At 38.3% G+C, this 12,291-nt stretch overlaps 1 protein-coding gene across 4 annotated transcripts in view; it reads left to right on the plus strand.

The window, feature by feature from the left end:
• The first annotated feature begins 213 nt into the window (after window positions 1-213).
• The window catches only part of golga1 (golgin A1), a 33,567-nt gene continuing 21,489 nt past the window's right edge, over window positions 214-12,291 (plus strand). For 2 of the 4 annotated variants that reach the window (XM_061729692.1, XM_061729695.1), the window contains exons 1-6: window positions 214-383; window positions 1,561-1,859; window positions 6,224-6,314; window positions 9,262-9,336; window positions 10,960-11,057; window positions 11,137-11,169. In XM_061729692.1, the coding sequence (XP_061585676.1) occupies window positions 1,731-1,859; window positions 6,224-6,314; window positions 9,262-9,336; window positions 10,960-11,057; window positions 11,137-11,169 (426 nt within the window). In that variant the 5' untranslated portion in view covers window positions 214-383; window positions 1,561-1,730. The remainder of the gene's footprint in view (window positions 384-1,560; window positions 1,860-6,223; window positions 6,315-9,261; window positions 9,337-10,959; window positions 11,058-11,136; window positions 11,170-12,291) is intronic. The other 2 variants (XM_061729693.1, XM_061729694.1) reach the window with 2 other exon arrangements.

The raw sequence follows: 12,291 nt of genomic DNA on the forward strand, positions 1-12,291 counted from the left end.
AAAATCGACTGCGCGCATGCGCAGAACTACAAAGTAGCATTTCTCGGCGGGTAGCAGAAATTGACAGAACACCGGCTCTGTCATTCATTAAAGTGCGTGCGCACCCAGTGAACCGGAGTTCACGCTGCTCCCGTTGCTGTTTCCACGCCTCTTATCCAATCAGCAGCGCCTCCTCCGTGACGTCACCAGTGTTGTGATGATGACGTGTAGCTCTCCCTCTAGCAGCAGCGACGGCTAGCTCGGCAGACGACAACACTAGCGCTTTCTGCTTTATTCACATCGACTTTGACGGTTGGAGTTACTGTAGCTGGGATGCAGAGAAAAGGAAAAGTCATCGAGCTCTTGAAAACGCTTTGTACAGACATTTCATCGAAGTTAGTTTGGTAAGAGACGGGCGACTTGAGTGAAGGAGCAGGCTAACTGCAGCTAGCGTCACGGGTGGTGGCGTTAAAGGCTGATTTATGGTTCCGCGTTACACCGACGCAGACCGTACGCCGTAAGGTACGCGTACGGTGCGTACCCTACGGCGTAGGGTCTGCGTCGATGTAACGCAGAACCATAAATCAGGCTTAACTCTCATCGTTAGGACTGCTGGAGCTAACTGTATCAAACATGTAATCAACAGTGTTATTGATGGATTAAACATGATTCAGACTCTTTAAACACACGGGGGCATTGCTTGTCTGTAGTGTGTAAATTACACTTTTGAGACTTCAGTATGAACTGGACCTCAGCATTAGAAACAAACTTAATTACAAACTCTTTTCAGGATACAGGACTGTCTCAGAAAATTAGAATATTGTAATAAAATTCTTTATTTTCTGTAATGCAATTCAAAGAAACAAAAATTTCATACATTCTGGATTCATTACAAATCAACGGAAATATTGCAAGCCTTTTATTATTTTAATATTGCTGATTATGGTTTACAGATTAAGATTCCCAGAATATTCACATTTTTTGAGATAGGATATTTGAGTTTTCTTAAGCTGTAAGCCATGATCAGCAATATTAAAATAATAAAAGGCTTGCAATATTTCAGTTGATTTGTAATGAATCCAGAATGTATGACGTTTTTGTAATTGCATTACAGAAAATCACAATATTCTAATTTTCTGAGACAGTCCTGTAGCTTTTGCCAGACCAGAAATGTATCTAAGATGACGTGTCTGAACTGTTTAATATTATATTTCTTAGGTTTCGGTGAAGCACAAGTCTTGTTGGGCTCAAACATGTGAAGGCTCGGTGCACTACATTGTGTCTATCCAGAGGGCTGTCATCTCCTTGGAGTTAACCAGGCATTGGACATCTTTTGGACAAAATTTGTTTCCCAAAAGACTGTGACATGCTAGTTTGAACATAAAAATTTGCTTAAACTTGCCTAAAATAGATAAGGAGGTCAACAACAACAACACGAGATTTTGATTGCACATGGCTGTCATTAATATGTCAAAATAACCAAGGTTTATTGTTGTCAGATGAATGAAAGGCAAACATGGATGGTGTTGGACCTTTGGACTCTTCTTTACACGTTGATCAGTCCTCACTTCCTGTTTCTAGATGTAGCAGAATGAAAACACCAGAACGAGCCTCTTCAAAGCAGTACTGGATAAGACAACAGCTGGGCTGCAGCTTTCACAACAAGGAGTTTTAAAGTCCATGCATCAGCTGAAATCACTCACTCTCCAGAAACTGCAGATTGCACTAAAACGGAGACGCTGAAGGAAGCAATGTTTGCCAAGTTGAAGAAAAAGATTGCTGAAGAGGCTGCCACAGCACCCCGGAGTGGTGTACGCATCCCCCGGACCATCAGCAAGGAATCCATCACCTCCATGGGAGCAGATTCAGGAGATGACTTTGTAAGTTCTGTGGAACATCAGATCTAATTCCTAGCCTGGTTACTATGCTTTTTTTTTTTTTTTTTTTTTTTTTACATAATTGATAATTTCCTTTATTACATCATTATCTCAATAATTGCAATGATTGGTCTAAACACAACTGGGAAATGAAGAACATTTTCACAAAAAGGTAAATAAAAAGACATATATTTAGAAAATAAACAACTTTGTCCCTTAATCATCAAAGTTTTTAGAAGAGAAACCACTGTCATCAGATTATGCATTAAATTGTGACAAACTATTAAACAAGTTAATAATAATAATAATAATAATACATTTTATTTATATAGCGCTTTTCTGGGCACTCAAAGACGCTAAAACAAAACACATAATACAAATTACAATTACACAGGACAGTACAAAAGGACACAACATGAGACAGGACAATTAATCACACATTAAAAGCTTAATTGATTTAAGGAAAAGATCAGTAGTTTTGCCATGTACATTTTTACTTTCTAAATAATATCTGCTTAGAAAATCCCTCATGGGAAATTCAAGAGATTTATGTACACAGGGAAAATCATTTTATTTGTCTCATAAATAGTGTTTTTGTTGGACCCTTCTTACATTTTTGAGCATTCAAATATACTCATTTAAGGGCAAGATGAACATGATACTGGCAAGTTTTGGAAATGCAGTTATTACCTATTTGTTAACCTTAATTGTGGATTATTTGGACTTTCGGTATGTTTGATGTTAATATTGATTAATGCATTAATAATACATGATTTTGCTGTGATGGAAAAGAGTGATGGATTCTCACCGGAAGATGTTCTTCCATGACAGGAGTTAAACTACATATAGTAACCCTGCTGGGGGGTGTGCCTGCTATCACAGCTGAGTAATTCTATGTATTTGATGGTGGAAATGTAAAATTATTTATCACTTATGATTTTTTACACAAGCTTTCGCCAAAATACTACAGGGATGCTATACATAGAAAATCCTTTTCTACCAGGACTTCGTAATTAGAGATGCCCTGTTTTGCAGGCTCTATAGACCTATTCAAAAATGTAGTACCTCCGACCACATGTAGCTGCTTTATCTTTGGAATCCTAGTAGATACTTTAGTTGGCCACTTTTTAAGGCAGCTCTGAGATATTAAGGTCGGTTGTCTTAATGCTGGAGATTTTCTGGGATTTATTCTCCTAATGATGCTGTGGTTTGGCTGCTTTAATAATCCTCACTGGGCTTGGATAAAAGCCTGGTACTGCTGCTGTCTGTCAATGCCAGCCCATGAGATCAGTACCACCTCTCTTCTTTTATGCTCAAAAAAAGAAATGCAAAACACTATTTAAATTCACTTATAAATACAATATTACATTTATAAAGCAATGAAACAGGAGCAAACAGGAGAGTTTGAAAATAATTGCTGTGCAGTTGATAATTGTGTGTGTGTGTGTGTGTGTGTGTGTGTGTGTGTGTGTGTGTGTGTGTGTGTGTGTGTGTGTGTGTGTGTGTGTGTGTGTGTGTGTGTGTGTGTGTGTGTGTGTGTGTGTGTGTGTGTGTGTGTGTGTGTGTGTGTGTGTGTGTGTGTGTGTGTGTGTGTGTGTGTGTGTGTGTGTGTTTTTTTAATGAATGAATGAATGAATGATTTATAAAAAACATGTGCAATCATAGAGGGGTCAAGGTCTCGATTGTGTTTCATATTTATTGTCACACTCATTTGCCATTCTCTCAGGTTTAAAAAAGTCAAATAAAAGCCCTTGATCCGGGGATCCGTGCTTAGACAGGACCTCTGACTGGCTTTTCAAACATTTACCAGTCAGGCAGGTTCAGGCTGCAGGATGTGGGTGTGACGGACATCGCTTTTCAAATAATCATCCACTAGTCTTAAGACTAACTAAAATATAATCAAGTCAGGGCTCCATTCAGTGACTTTTAGAATCCATTGTTTTTTTGCGTGACTACATTTTATAACTACAACATACCAGGACAATTCTGAAAAAGATCGTCCATGATCAGCAACAATAGCAAAATACATTAGCCACTTAATTGGATGTAGCAGGAGTTCCCTGTAGAGCGGGAGCGAGTGCAACCTGCAGAGAGAAAGCTTCCTCTGATGAAGTTCTGTTCCTTGGAACGAGCAGGGTGGTGTCATCTCTCACCGGGACAGCCATACTTATAAGGATGTTTGTCGTCTCAGGTGCACTTGGTTCAATAATTTAATGAGTACCTACCAATAGTGTGGCCGTACGTGTGACACTTTCTTTTTCATGTATTGAAAAGGTTTGGAATTTGATCCTCGATACCAAGATCTCTCCAAATGTTCTGCTTCTTGTTTTTGTTTTCGTACACCAATTAGTCGGTTTAGATGCAGAAAGTAAAGGGATATTTTCCTCCTATGAAGTTATCACTGACATGATTTAACTCTTAATATGTTGCATTCTTTTTATTTTTATCAATCATTCAGACAAATGTTGGAGGGGGGAGGGGTGGGGGGATTAAAATTCATATTAATTTGTTCATAAAAAAACACCCTTTTAAATTCAATTTTATTTACATGTACAATTTTTAAAAATCTGGTAAATACAGATGAAAAACACAGGACATGTTTCACTGTCCCCGATTATTTATTTTACAAAACTAGAACAATGCACAAGTTGTATCTGAAAAAGCTGAAGTTAGGAGGGTTAAAAGCAGGCGCTGGTCATCAAATCCATTTTATTCATATGCAACACGTGTAGAGTAGACCAGCCGTTTGCAATCAGGTGTGTATTAACAAAGGAAAGACATTAGCATCAATCCCAGAGACACAATTGTTGCTGCCCTTTAGTCTGGGAAGCATTATTCAATCATTTCCTAACAGTTTGGACTCCATTGGTCTAAGGCCCCGTTTCCACGTAGCAAAAACGGTGGTGTTTTCTTGCGTTTTGGCCGTTCGTTTACACGAAAACGAAGCTCAAAGTCACCAAAAACGACCATTCCTGAAAACTCCGGCCAAAAACTCCTTAACATTTGCTTGTAAACGGAGGAAACGGGTTTGGCCACCGTCAACATTTTCTTGTATTTTACCGGTTTTATATTCTAAAGTCTCACTTAAAAGTAACTCCACTTCTCTGTCACTCCAAACCAAAGACTCTCGTTCATCTTGGAAGTAACTGGAAGTTACTCGTGTCATTTGTTGAGGTTTTTTCCAGGATTCTGATTGGCTAGCATGACTTTATCTTCTCGTTACACTGCCCCCTGCAGGTTTGGCTGCTCATAGCACCTTAACAGCGTATTCATGCTGGTTCGTGTAAATGATGGTATTTTTCAAAACGTAGAGGGGGAAATATCCGTTTTTGTAAATACCAAGCTCTGTGTAAACGTGGCCTAATGCTAAAGATATTGACATTGATGCCAGTCTTCTCAGGAGTGTTAACTTCATAAACTCTTAGCTATTTTGTGGCGTGTACTTAGTTTTTCACTCACTGTTTCACTTTGGTTAAGTTTTTGTTAACAAATTAACAATGTCATGGCATAATTATTTATCAGAAGATGTTTGCCTAATTTTAAGACCTGGTAATTTTTATTTTCTTGGTATGCTAACCCACAGAATTGAAAACAGGTCTATTATTTTATGCACGATTATAGTTTGCTGCTCTTGTGATTTTAAACTTGTTTTGTTTTGTCTAAGCTTATTCTAATGTCGGTTTATTAGACTTTTGAGATGACCCCTGCTGAGGTTACTGACAAAAACATACCTCAGAATTAGTTTATTGTTTATTGGATGGATCCATTAGCTGCTGCCTTGGCGACCACTAATCTTCCTGGGGTCCATAAAGTACGTAAAATATTACATAAATGATAACATCTAAGACATAAATACATACAGTCATACATTCCTAGCATAACTACACTTATAATAAAAACAACAATAACAACATCAATAATACACACACACGCACACACACACACACACATCAGTTAAATATGTATAAATATATTAATAACACTATATTTATACTAATACACTATAATAGCACTAATAATACCATACATTAGTAATATATTTTCAGTCACTGCTATCATTATAATAATTCTACTAATTTCAATATCAATAATAAATTCCCAGTCATTAGATTTTATTGTCATTAGATAAGCCTTAAGTCGTTTTTTAAGAGTTCATTTGTTTTGTGAGCGAGATATGTGAGGAGGTAAAGAATTTAAAGGCGGTGTACTTTGTTTTTCAAATGAGTGTCTATTCAGACGCTAAGCTTAAAGGAATTTACTATCAGTTTACGGTTTAAGGTCTGAACCAGACAGGATGTGATTATTCTGATTGAGTAATAACTGAAAGTAAGATGAAGTTCTGTAATTGTGCGTGTGCGTGTGTGCAGGCGTCTGATGGCAGCAGTTCCAGGGATGACCTGCCTGCTCAGCTCCTCAGAAGAAACAATCAGATCCGTAAACTGGAGGCCAAGCTGTCAGGTAGGACTAACGTGAGACTACGGTTTAGACTACAGTTTAGACTACGGTTTAGACTACGGTTTAGACTACGGTTTAGACTACGGTTTAGATAGCTCTCCACCCAAAAGTCTCCACCCCTCTCCAACCTGTTAGATAATGTGGGAGCATTATTGTTCTCTCAAACCTTAAGACATTTTATTCAACATTTTCCTCTAAGTAATTTAACAAATGATCAGAATATAGTCTTTTATTGAAACCCCTTTGAAAGCTGTGGTTTTATCTGAGGGTGACTATGAATAACCCCCCCAATAATGTACAAGGCCCGTCAGTCCCACATCAGCCGTACAGAGTCAAGAATCGAGACAAACTTTATTCCTGCAATTTGGAACTAAGGTCTTGGTAAGAAGGCTTAACAAAAAACAGTGTTGGATTAAGCTTTTGCCGTGTTTCTAATATCAAGTAAAGCCCCTTTCAGACATGCACAGCTCTCTGTTCATCTGACAGGAACTGAATACGTCAGTGTCTTAATCCACCCCTCTGCTGCTTCTCCATAACATTCTTCAGTAATACAATGCTCTGTTTTTTAGTCATTAAATGAACCCGTGACGGTGCTGCCCAAAATCTCCCCCTCCTAGAGTTTTATATATATTAATTAGCCGCAAAGCCCAACTTTATTAAAGTTGCAGCTGCAACTTTTGCTCTCTGGTTATACGTTGGTTAATCAAGCTGCCACTTCCATGTTTTGTTTTGTTTGGAATAGAGAGCTGTGTGATTTTAAATTAAAATGTTATGGTAAGACTTAATCTCTATTACTCTGAGGTTTTGTTTGTTACGACCAACCTACCATTGTTAGCGGAAACAATATCCTCAGATAAAGTACATATCAAATGTTCTTTGTTGTTGACAGCAATAATACTGTTCCTGCTGCGTTACTATTACTATTATAACATCTAGTGTTTCATAACCTTAACTTATTAAACATGTTATTACTATCAGTATATTATTGTAAGTTTCTTCAAAAGGAGGATTTTGTGTAAAGGAGCCCCAACTAGGGATGGAATCCTGATCTTTACTGTTATAGTTGTTACTTTACTGACATCATAACTGTGGAATGGTCTATACGTCACCATCATCCACCCAGAATGCATTGCACATCTAAACTGCATGGTGGGTATTGTAATTTTAATGAATTGATTTGTACGAATTTCTTAATATTTTACATGTTTTAACAACATATTTTACTAAGCCATGTATATGCCTTATAGAGTATAACAAATACGAATATATTAAAACGTACAAGTCTTATTAGTTAGGGTACTGTTAAATCTGTTGAATAAATAAAATAGGTTGTTTAAATGTTTGTTGGTCATTTATTCAATGTGAAGAAAGTTGTACCATGTTTCTAGCGTTCGTGTGTGACGTTTATTTTGTTTTTTTCCCCTCTTCTTGTATATAAAGGCCCCATCCCTCACTTCCCATCTTTAGTAATCCCTTGGTTGGCTTTGTGCAATTAGGAAAGCAAAAAAAGAAAAGATAGATTACACATGCCCATTAAAGCACAGTTACAGTTACCAAGAACCAGTGGTCCATGGACATTAATATTTGGTACAGTTACCAAGAACCAGTGGTCCATGGACATTAATATTTGGTACAGTTACCAAGAACCAGTGGTCCATGGACATTAATATTTGGTACAGTTACCCCAAGAACCAGTGGTCCATGGACATTAATATTTGGTACAGTTACCAAGAACCAGTGGTCCATGGACATTAATATTTGGTACAGTTACCAAGAACCAGTGGTCCATGGACATTAATATTTGGTACAGTTACCAAGAACCAGTGGTCCATGGACATTAATATTTGGCCACGAATCCAGTTTCCTGATATTTATTTATTCTGATAGTTTCCTGATACTTAATTTCTACGCCGGGGAAATACACGAAGCAAAGCTTGAAGGCTTACAAAAGTCTTGACGCTTGGTCCGACTTCAAGGCAGGATTTGTTGGTGAAATTAAAGTGATGAGGACACCAAACTTTATGATTTGAGCGTTTAACGTTAGCTACCCAAAAATCCAACATTACCTGATACAAAATGGGAACCACAAATCCACGTTTTGGTGTCTGGAATCCAGTTGTTTCTGTGAATTGCAGCGATCCATTTGTCTCTCTTAAGCTTATTTTTCATCAGTCTGTAAAACGATAACTTCTAAATCTATGAGTACAGTCGATCACACAACAGCTCTTTCCCATTTTAGATGTTTTCCAGTTGCTCAAACTGAAAGTTTACGCTGACACTCAGTCTTTCTGACACTCAGTCTTTCTGACACTCAGTGGGCGTAACCCGCTGTGAAGTCGCATCTGTGACGTCATGCGCATTCCCTCTATTCTTCACTTAGATGTCTTGGTCAAAATACCAGAATGGAGTGCAAAAGCCCCTTCAACTCCGTCTATACAGCCCGGTTAATAGATTGTTCCGTGGGGGTGGAGTTTACTGGACTGGTGTGCCAATTTAAAAATTGCTGTTACAGCAAATACCATGTGATGGGAAACTGAATGAATATAAATAAAGGGGAACTGGATAACGGTACTTAATGATTTCTGAACGACAAGCTTTCAAAATGAGGCTGTGGCAACGTCACCGGATCATGTCAGACTTTTTGAGTTGCTCGTCACTTCAGATGTCCATATATGCTTTTTTCACAGTGAATATACTTGTTTCATAATATGTCTCCTTCAAAACTATGGATTTCTCAGATGAGAAAACCATTTGCAATTTAGCGTCTATTATTTCTGAAACATTATTTCCCTCTTGTTTTCTCCCTCTCCTTTATTCATTTCCTGACTTGTCCCTAACTGTGGTCTGTCTGTTCCTCGTTTCCGTGGTGTGTGTCTATGTTTGGGTGTTGGTGTGCTTGTGTGTACGTGTTGTCTGTACCCCATCCCATCACCCTGTTTCCCGACACTAGACTACGCTGAGCAGCTACGAATTATGCAGAAGACCAAGGACAAGCTTGAAATTGCATTAGAAAAGCATCAGGATTGTACGTACTCCCACTCTCCTCCCAAGTAGCTTCCTTTCTCTTCCCTGTCTCTCCACTGCGGTCAGCATCATCTACCACGCCGTCACCTCCGCTCATTAAGACTTTGGTTATAAATGGTAACATCATGGGTGTCAAAAGGCTTGCTCTGGAGGCATTCAAAGCTTTTTTCCCCTTCTGAATCTAAAATGTGTTTGCTCAGCATGTCGATTTAAGACTCATGTCTGCTTTGTCTTTCACTTTATCTTTTGGTTAGCGGTGTCTTTCATTTCCCGTCAAGTTTGGACCAGAAATGTGATGTAATTTGCAAAAAAAAATGCTGATAGAATCATAGCTCACTAGAAACTTCCGCAAAAACATTATTTAGATATTACCAGTCTGCAAGTGATGTTGGAAGCGGGACTATTGACTTTGCAGGTAGGCTATACAGGACTGTCTCAGAAAATTTGAATATTGTGATAAAGTCCTTTATTTTCTGTAATGCAAAAATGTCATACATTCTGGATTCATTACAAATCAAATGAAATATTGCAAGCCTTTTATTATTTTAATATTGCTGATCATGGTTTACAGCTTAAGAAAACTCAAATATCCTATCTCAAAACATTTGAATATTCTGGGAATCTTAATCTTAAACTGTAAACCATAATCATAAATATTAAAATAATAAAAGGCTTGCAATATTTCAGTTGATTTGTAATGAATCCAGAATGTATGACATTTTTGCTTTTTTAATTGCATTACAGAAAATAAAGAACTTTATCACAATATTCTAATTTTCTGAGACAGTCCTGTATAAGAAAGACTAAAAGGAATCAGCTAAAGGCCAATTTATTATATGTAATAATATATATAATAATGATGATATATTATCAAATAGATATTAAACTTTAATGATGTCTCAAGGAGTTTCAGCACCAAAGCCATCAGAACTCATGACGTAGCTTGGACTGTGTCCCTGGGAGAGTGATCCCAGTTTCCAGTGATGCAGCCGTGTACAGTGGACATGAAGGGATGCTAGGGTCACATGAGAGGGCTTTCATCTCTCTAGAGCTCCACGCATTTTCATTTTAGACAGTGCAAGAGTGTTGAAAATCACCAGGGGTGAAGTAACTTGTCACTCCGATCATTCTGGTCATCGGAGAGGCATCCTCCTGATTTACCGCCCGTCCCGCTGCCACAGCCCTCGGAGGTGAACTCGTTGTGAAGAACCACTGAGCTCCTTCCTCTCACGCTCGCTTGTACACCCCGACTCAATTCAGTATTGATGGAAACTGTCGCTGTCCAGACATGCAAGCCAAAACTAATTTCTACCTTTTGCTTGCAAAATAAACTTCTTCTTTATAGGCGTCGTTTGGCTTTTAGCTGAGTTTATTCTTAAGCTCAGAGTGGCTTAGTTTTATCTCCACACAGATGCTGAGACGTCTTTTACCTGTTGTCATGCATCGCTTGTCTTTGCCTGTTTTTGCTTCTGGGATACTGATCACACCTAATCTTTTCACGGCTACTAACAATGTTTCCACACGGGATTTTAAGTTATTTCAGATTTTGTTTTGTTTTGTATACAAATCTGTGTGGTTTCCTTCCTTCTCTTTTTCATCTTTATATCTGACTTTCACTACACAGCATCCATAAAGAAGCTTCAAGAGCAGAATGAGTGTCATCAGGCCAGCAGAGCCAAGATGGCTGAGGGAATGGCCTCAGCGCTGGAGAAGAAGGATCAGGTAGAAGACGCTGCGTGTCCCATTGTACAGGACGGAGGTGTGGCTGCTATACCCACTTTTCTCTGTCCTTTTCCTACAGGAATGGACGGAAAAGATGTCTGCTTTAGAACAGGTATTTCCATGTGTTTTTTGTGATGTTTCGGTACATGCTGTTAATAATAAAGTCTGCAAAATGATCAGACTGAAGCCCTCTAAATCTGACTCCATAACCAACATGGAAGGCTTCATGTTCCACGTTGGGGTCTTTCACCACTTACCCGTGTTCTGGTTAGGGCCGGGATCCATTCAAATGTCAGGAATTGTTCGATTCCGATTCTTTAAGATTCAGAATCAATTATCAAGATTTGATTCGATTCGATTCCGATATTGATTTGGGTTAGTGTTATTAAAACTGTTTTTTGAGCTTTTGCATGAATGATATGACTGTAGTTCTGCAACATATTAATACTAGTATTATATTGAGATTCAACAGCAAGTATTGCAGCTAATGATGCTGTAAGGACCAATCAGCTCCCAGAATGCTGATAGAACTGCTTTCAGAAACATTGTGGGTCATAATTACCAAACAGATCCAGGGAGGAAACAGAGACGGATGAAATCAGTTTTATTTTTTCCCACACTCCATTTAAATCTTTTCCATTTTCGGTCTATTTCGGTTTTTAATTTTTGAGAATTTGGTTTTTAACATTTTATGCAAATGTAACCCCAAGACAGTATATAAAGTAATTAAATATGGACAATATATGCAATTTTAACTGAAAACTTGAATGTCTTCATACCTTTAAACATATTTAAAGGAAAAAACATGGCACCAGTTATTCTTGTGTCCAACAAAAACATTCCTTTTTTGTCCATAAACCAAAAAAATACCAAAAGTTGTAATGTAATGATGAAAAAAAATCGATCTTTAGACATACACATTTTTTTTTCAACACCTAGGTTCTGGTTCTGGTCCATGTATCCACTTCAGTTTCAGTCAACGTCTAGTTTGACTTGTCTGCACCTTGTGCCATGTTACATTCCCAGTAGCATTCCCACTCATGTTGACGCTCGTCTGCTTCTACCTGTTGAGCCCTGGGCTGCAGACTGGACCTTCACAATCGCTATACTGTAGAATTCTGTCAGCGATGCAGGACGACTGTGTGTTTCCACTGTATTCTGACCTCAGTCCAGTAGGCGTGGCGTCGTCCTCCCGTCCGTGTGCAGGATACGACCAGGATGAAGTGACTGATAA

This window comes from Cololabis saira, chromosome 9 (genome assembly GCF_033807715.1).
Source record: "Cololabis saira isolate AMF1-May2022 chromosome 9, fColSai1.1, whole genome shotgun sequence".
Taxonomy (NCBI): Eukaryota; Metazoa; Chordata; class Actinopteri; order Beloniformes; family Belonidae; genus Cololabis; species Cololabis saira.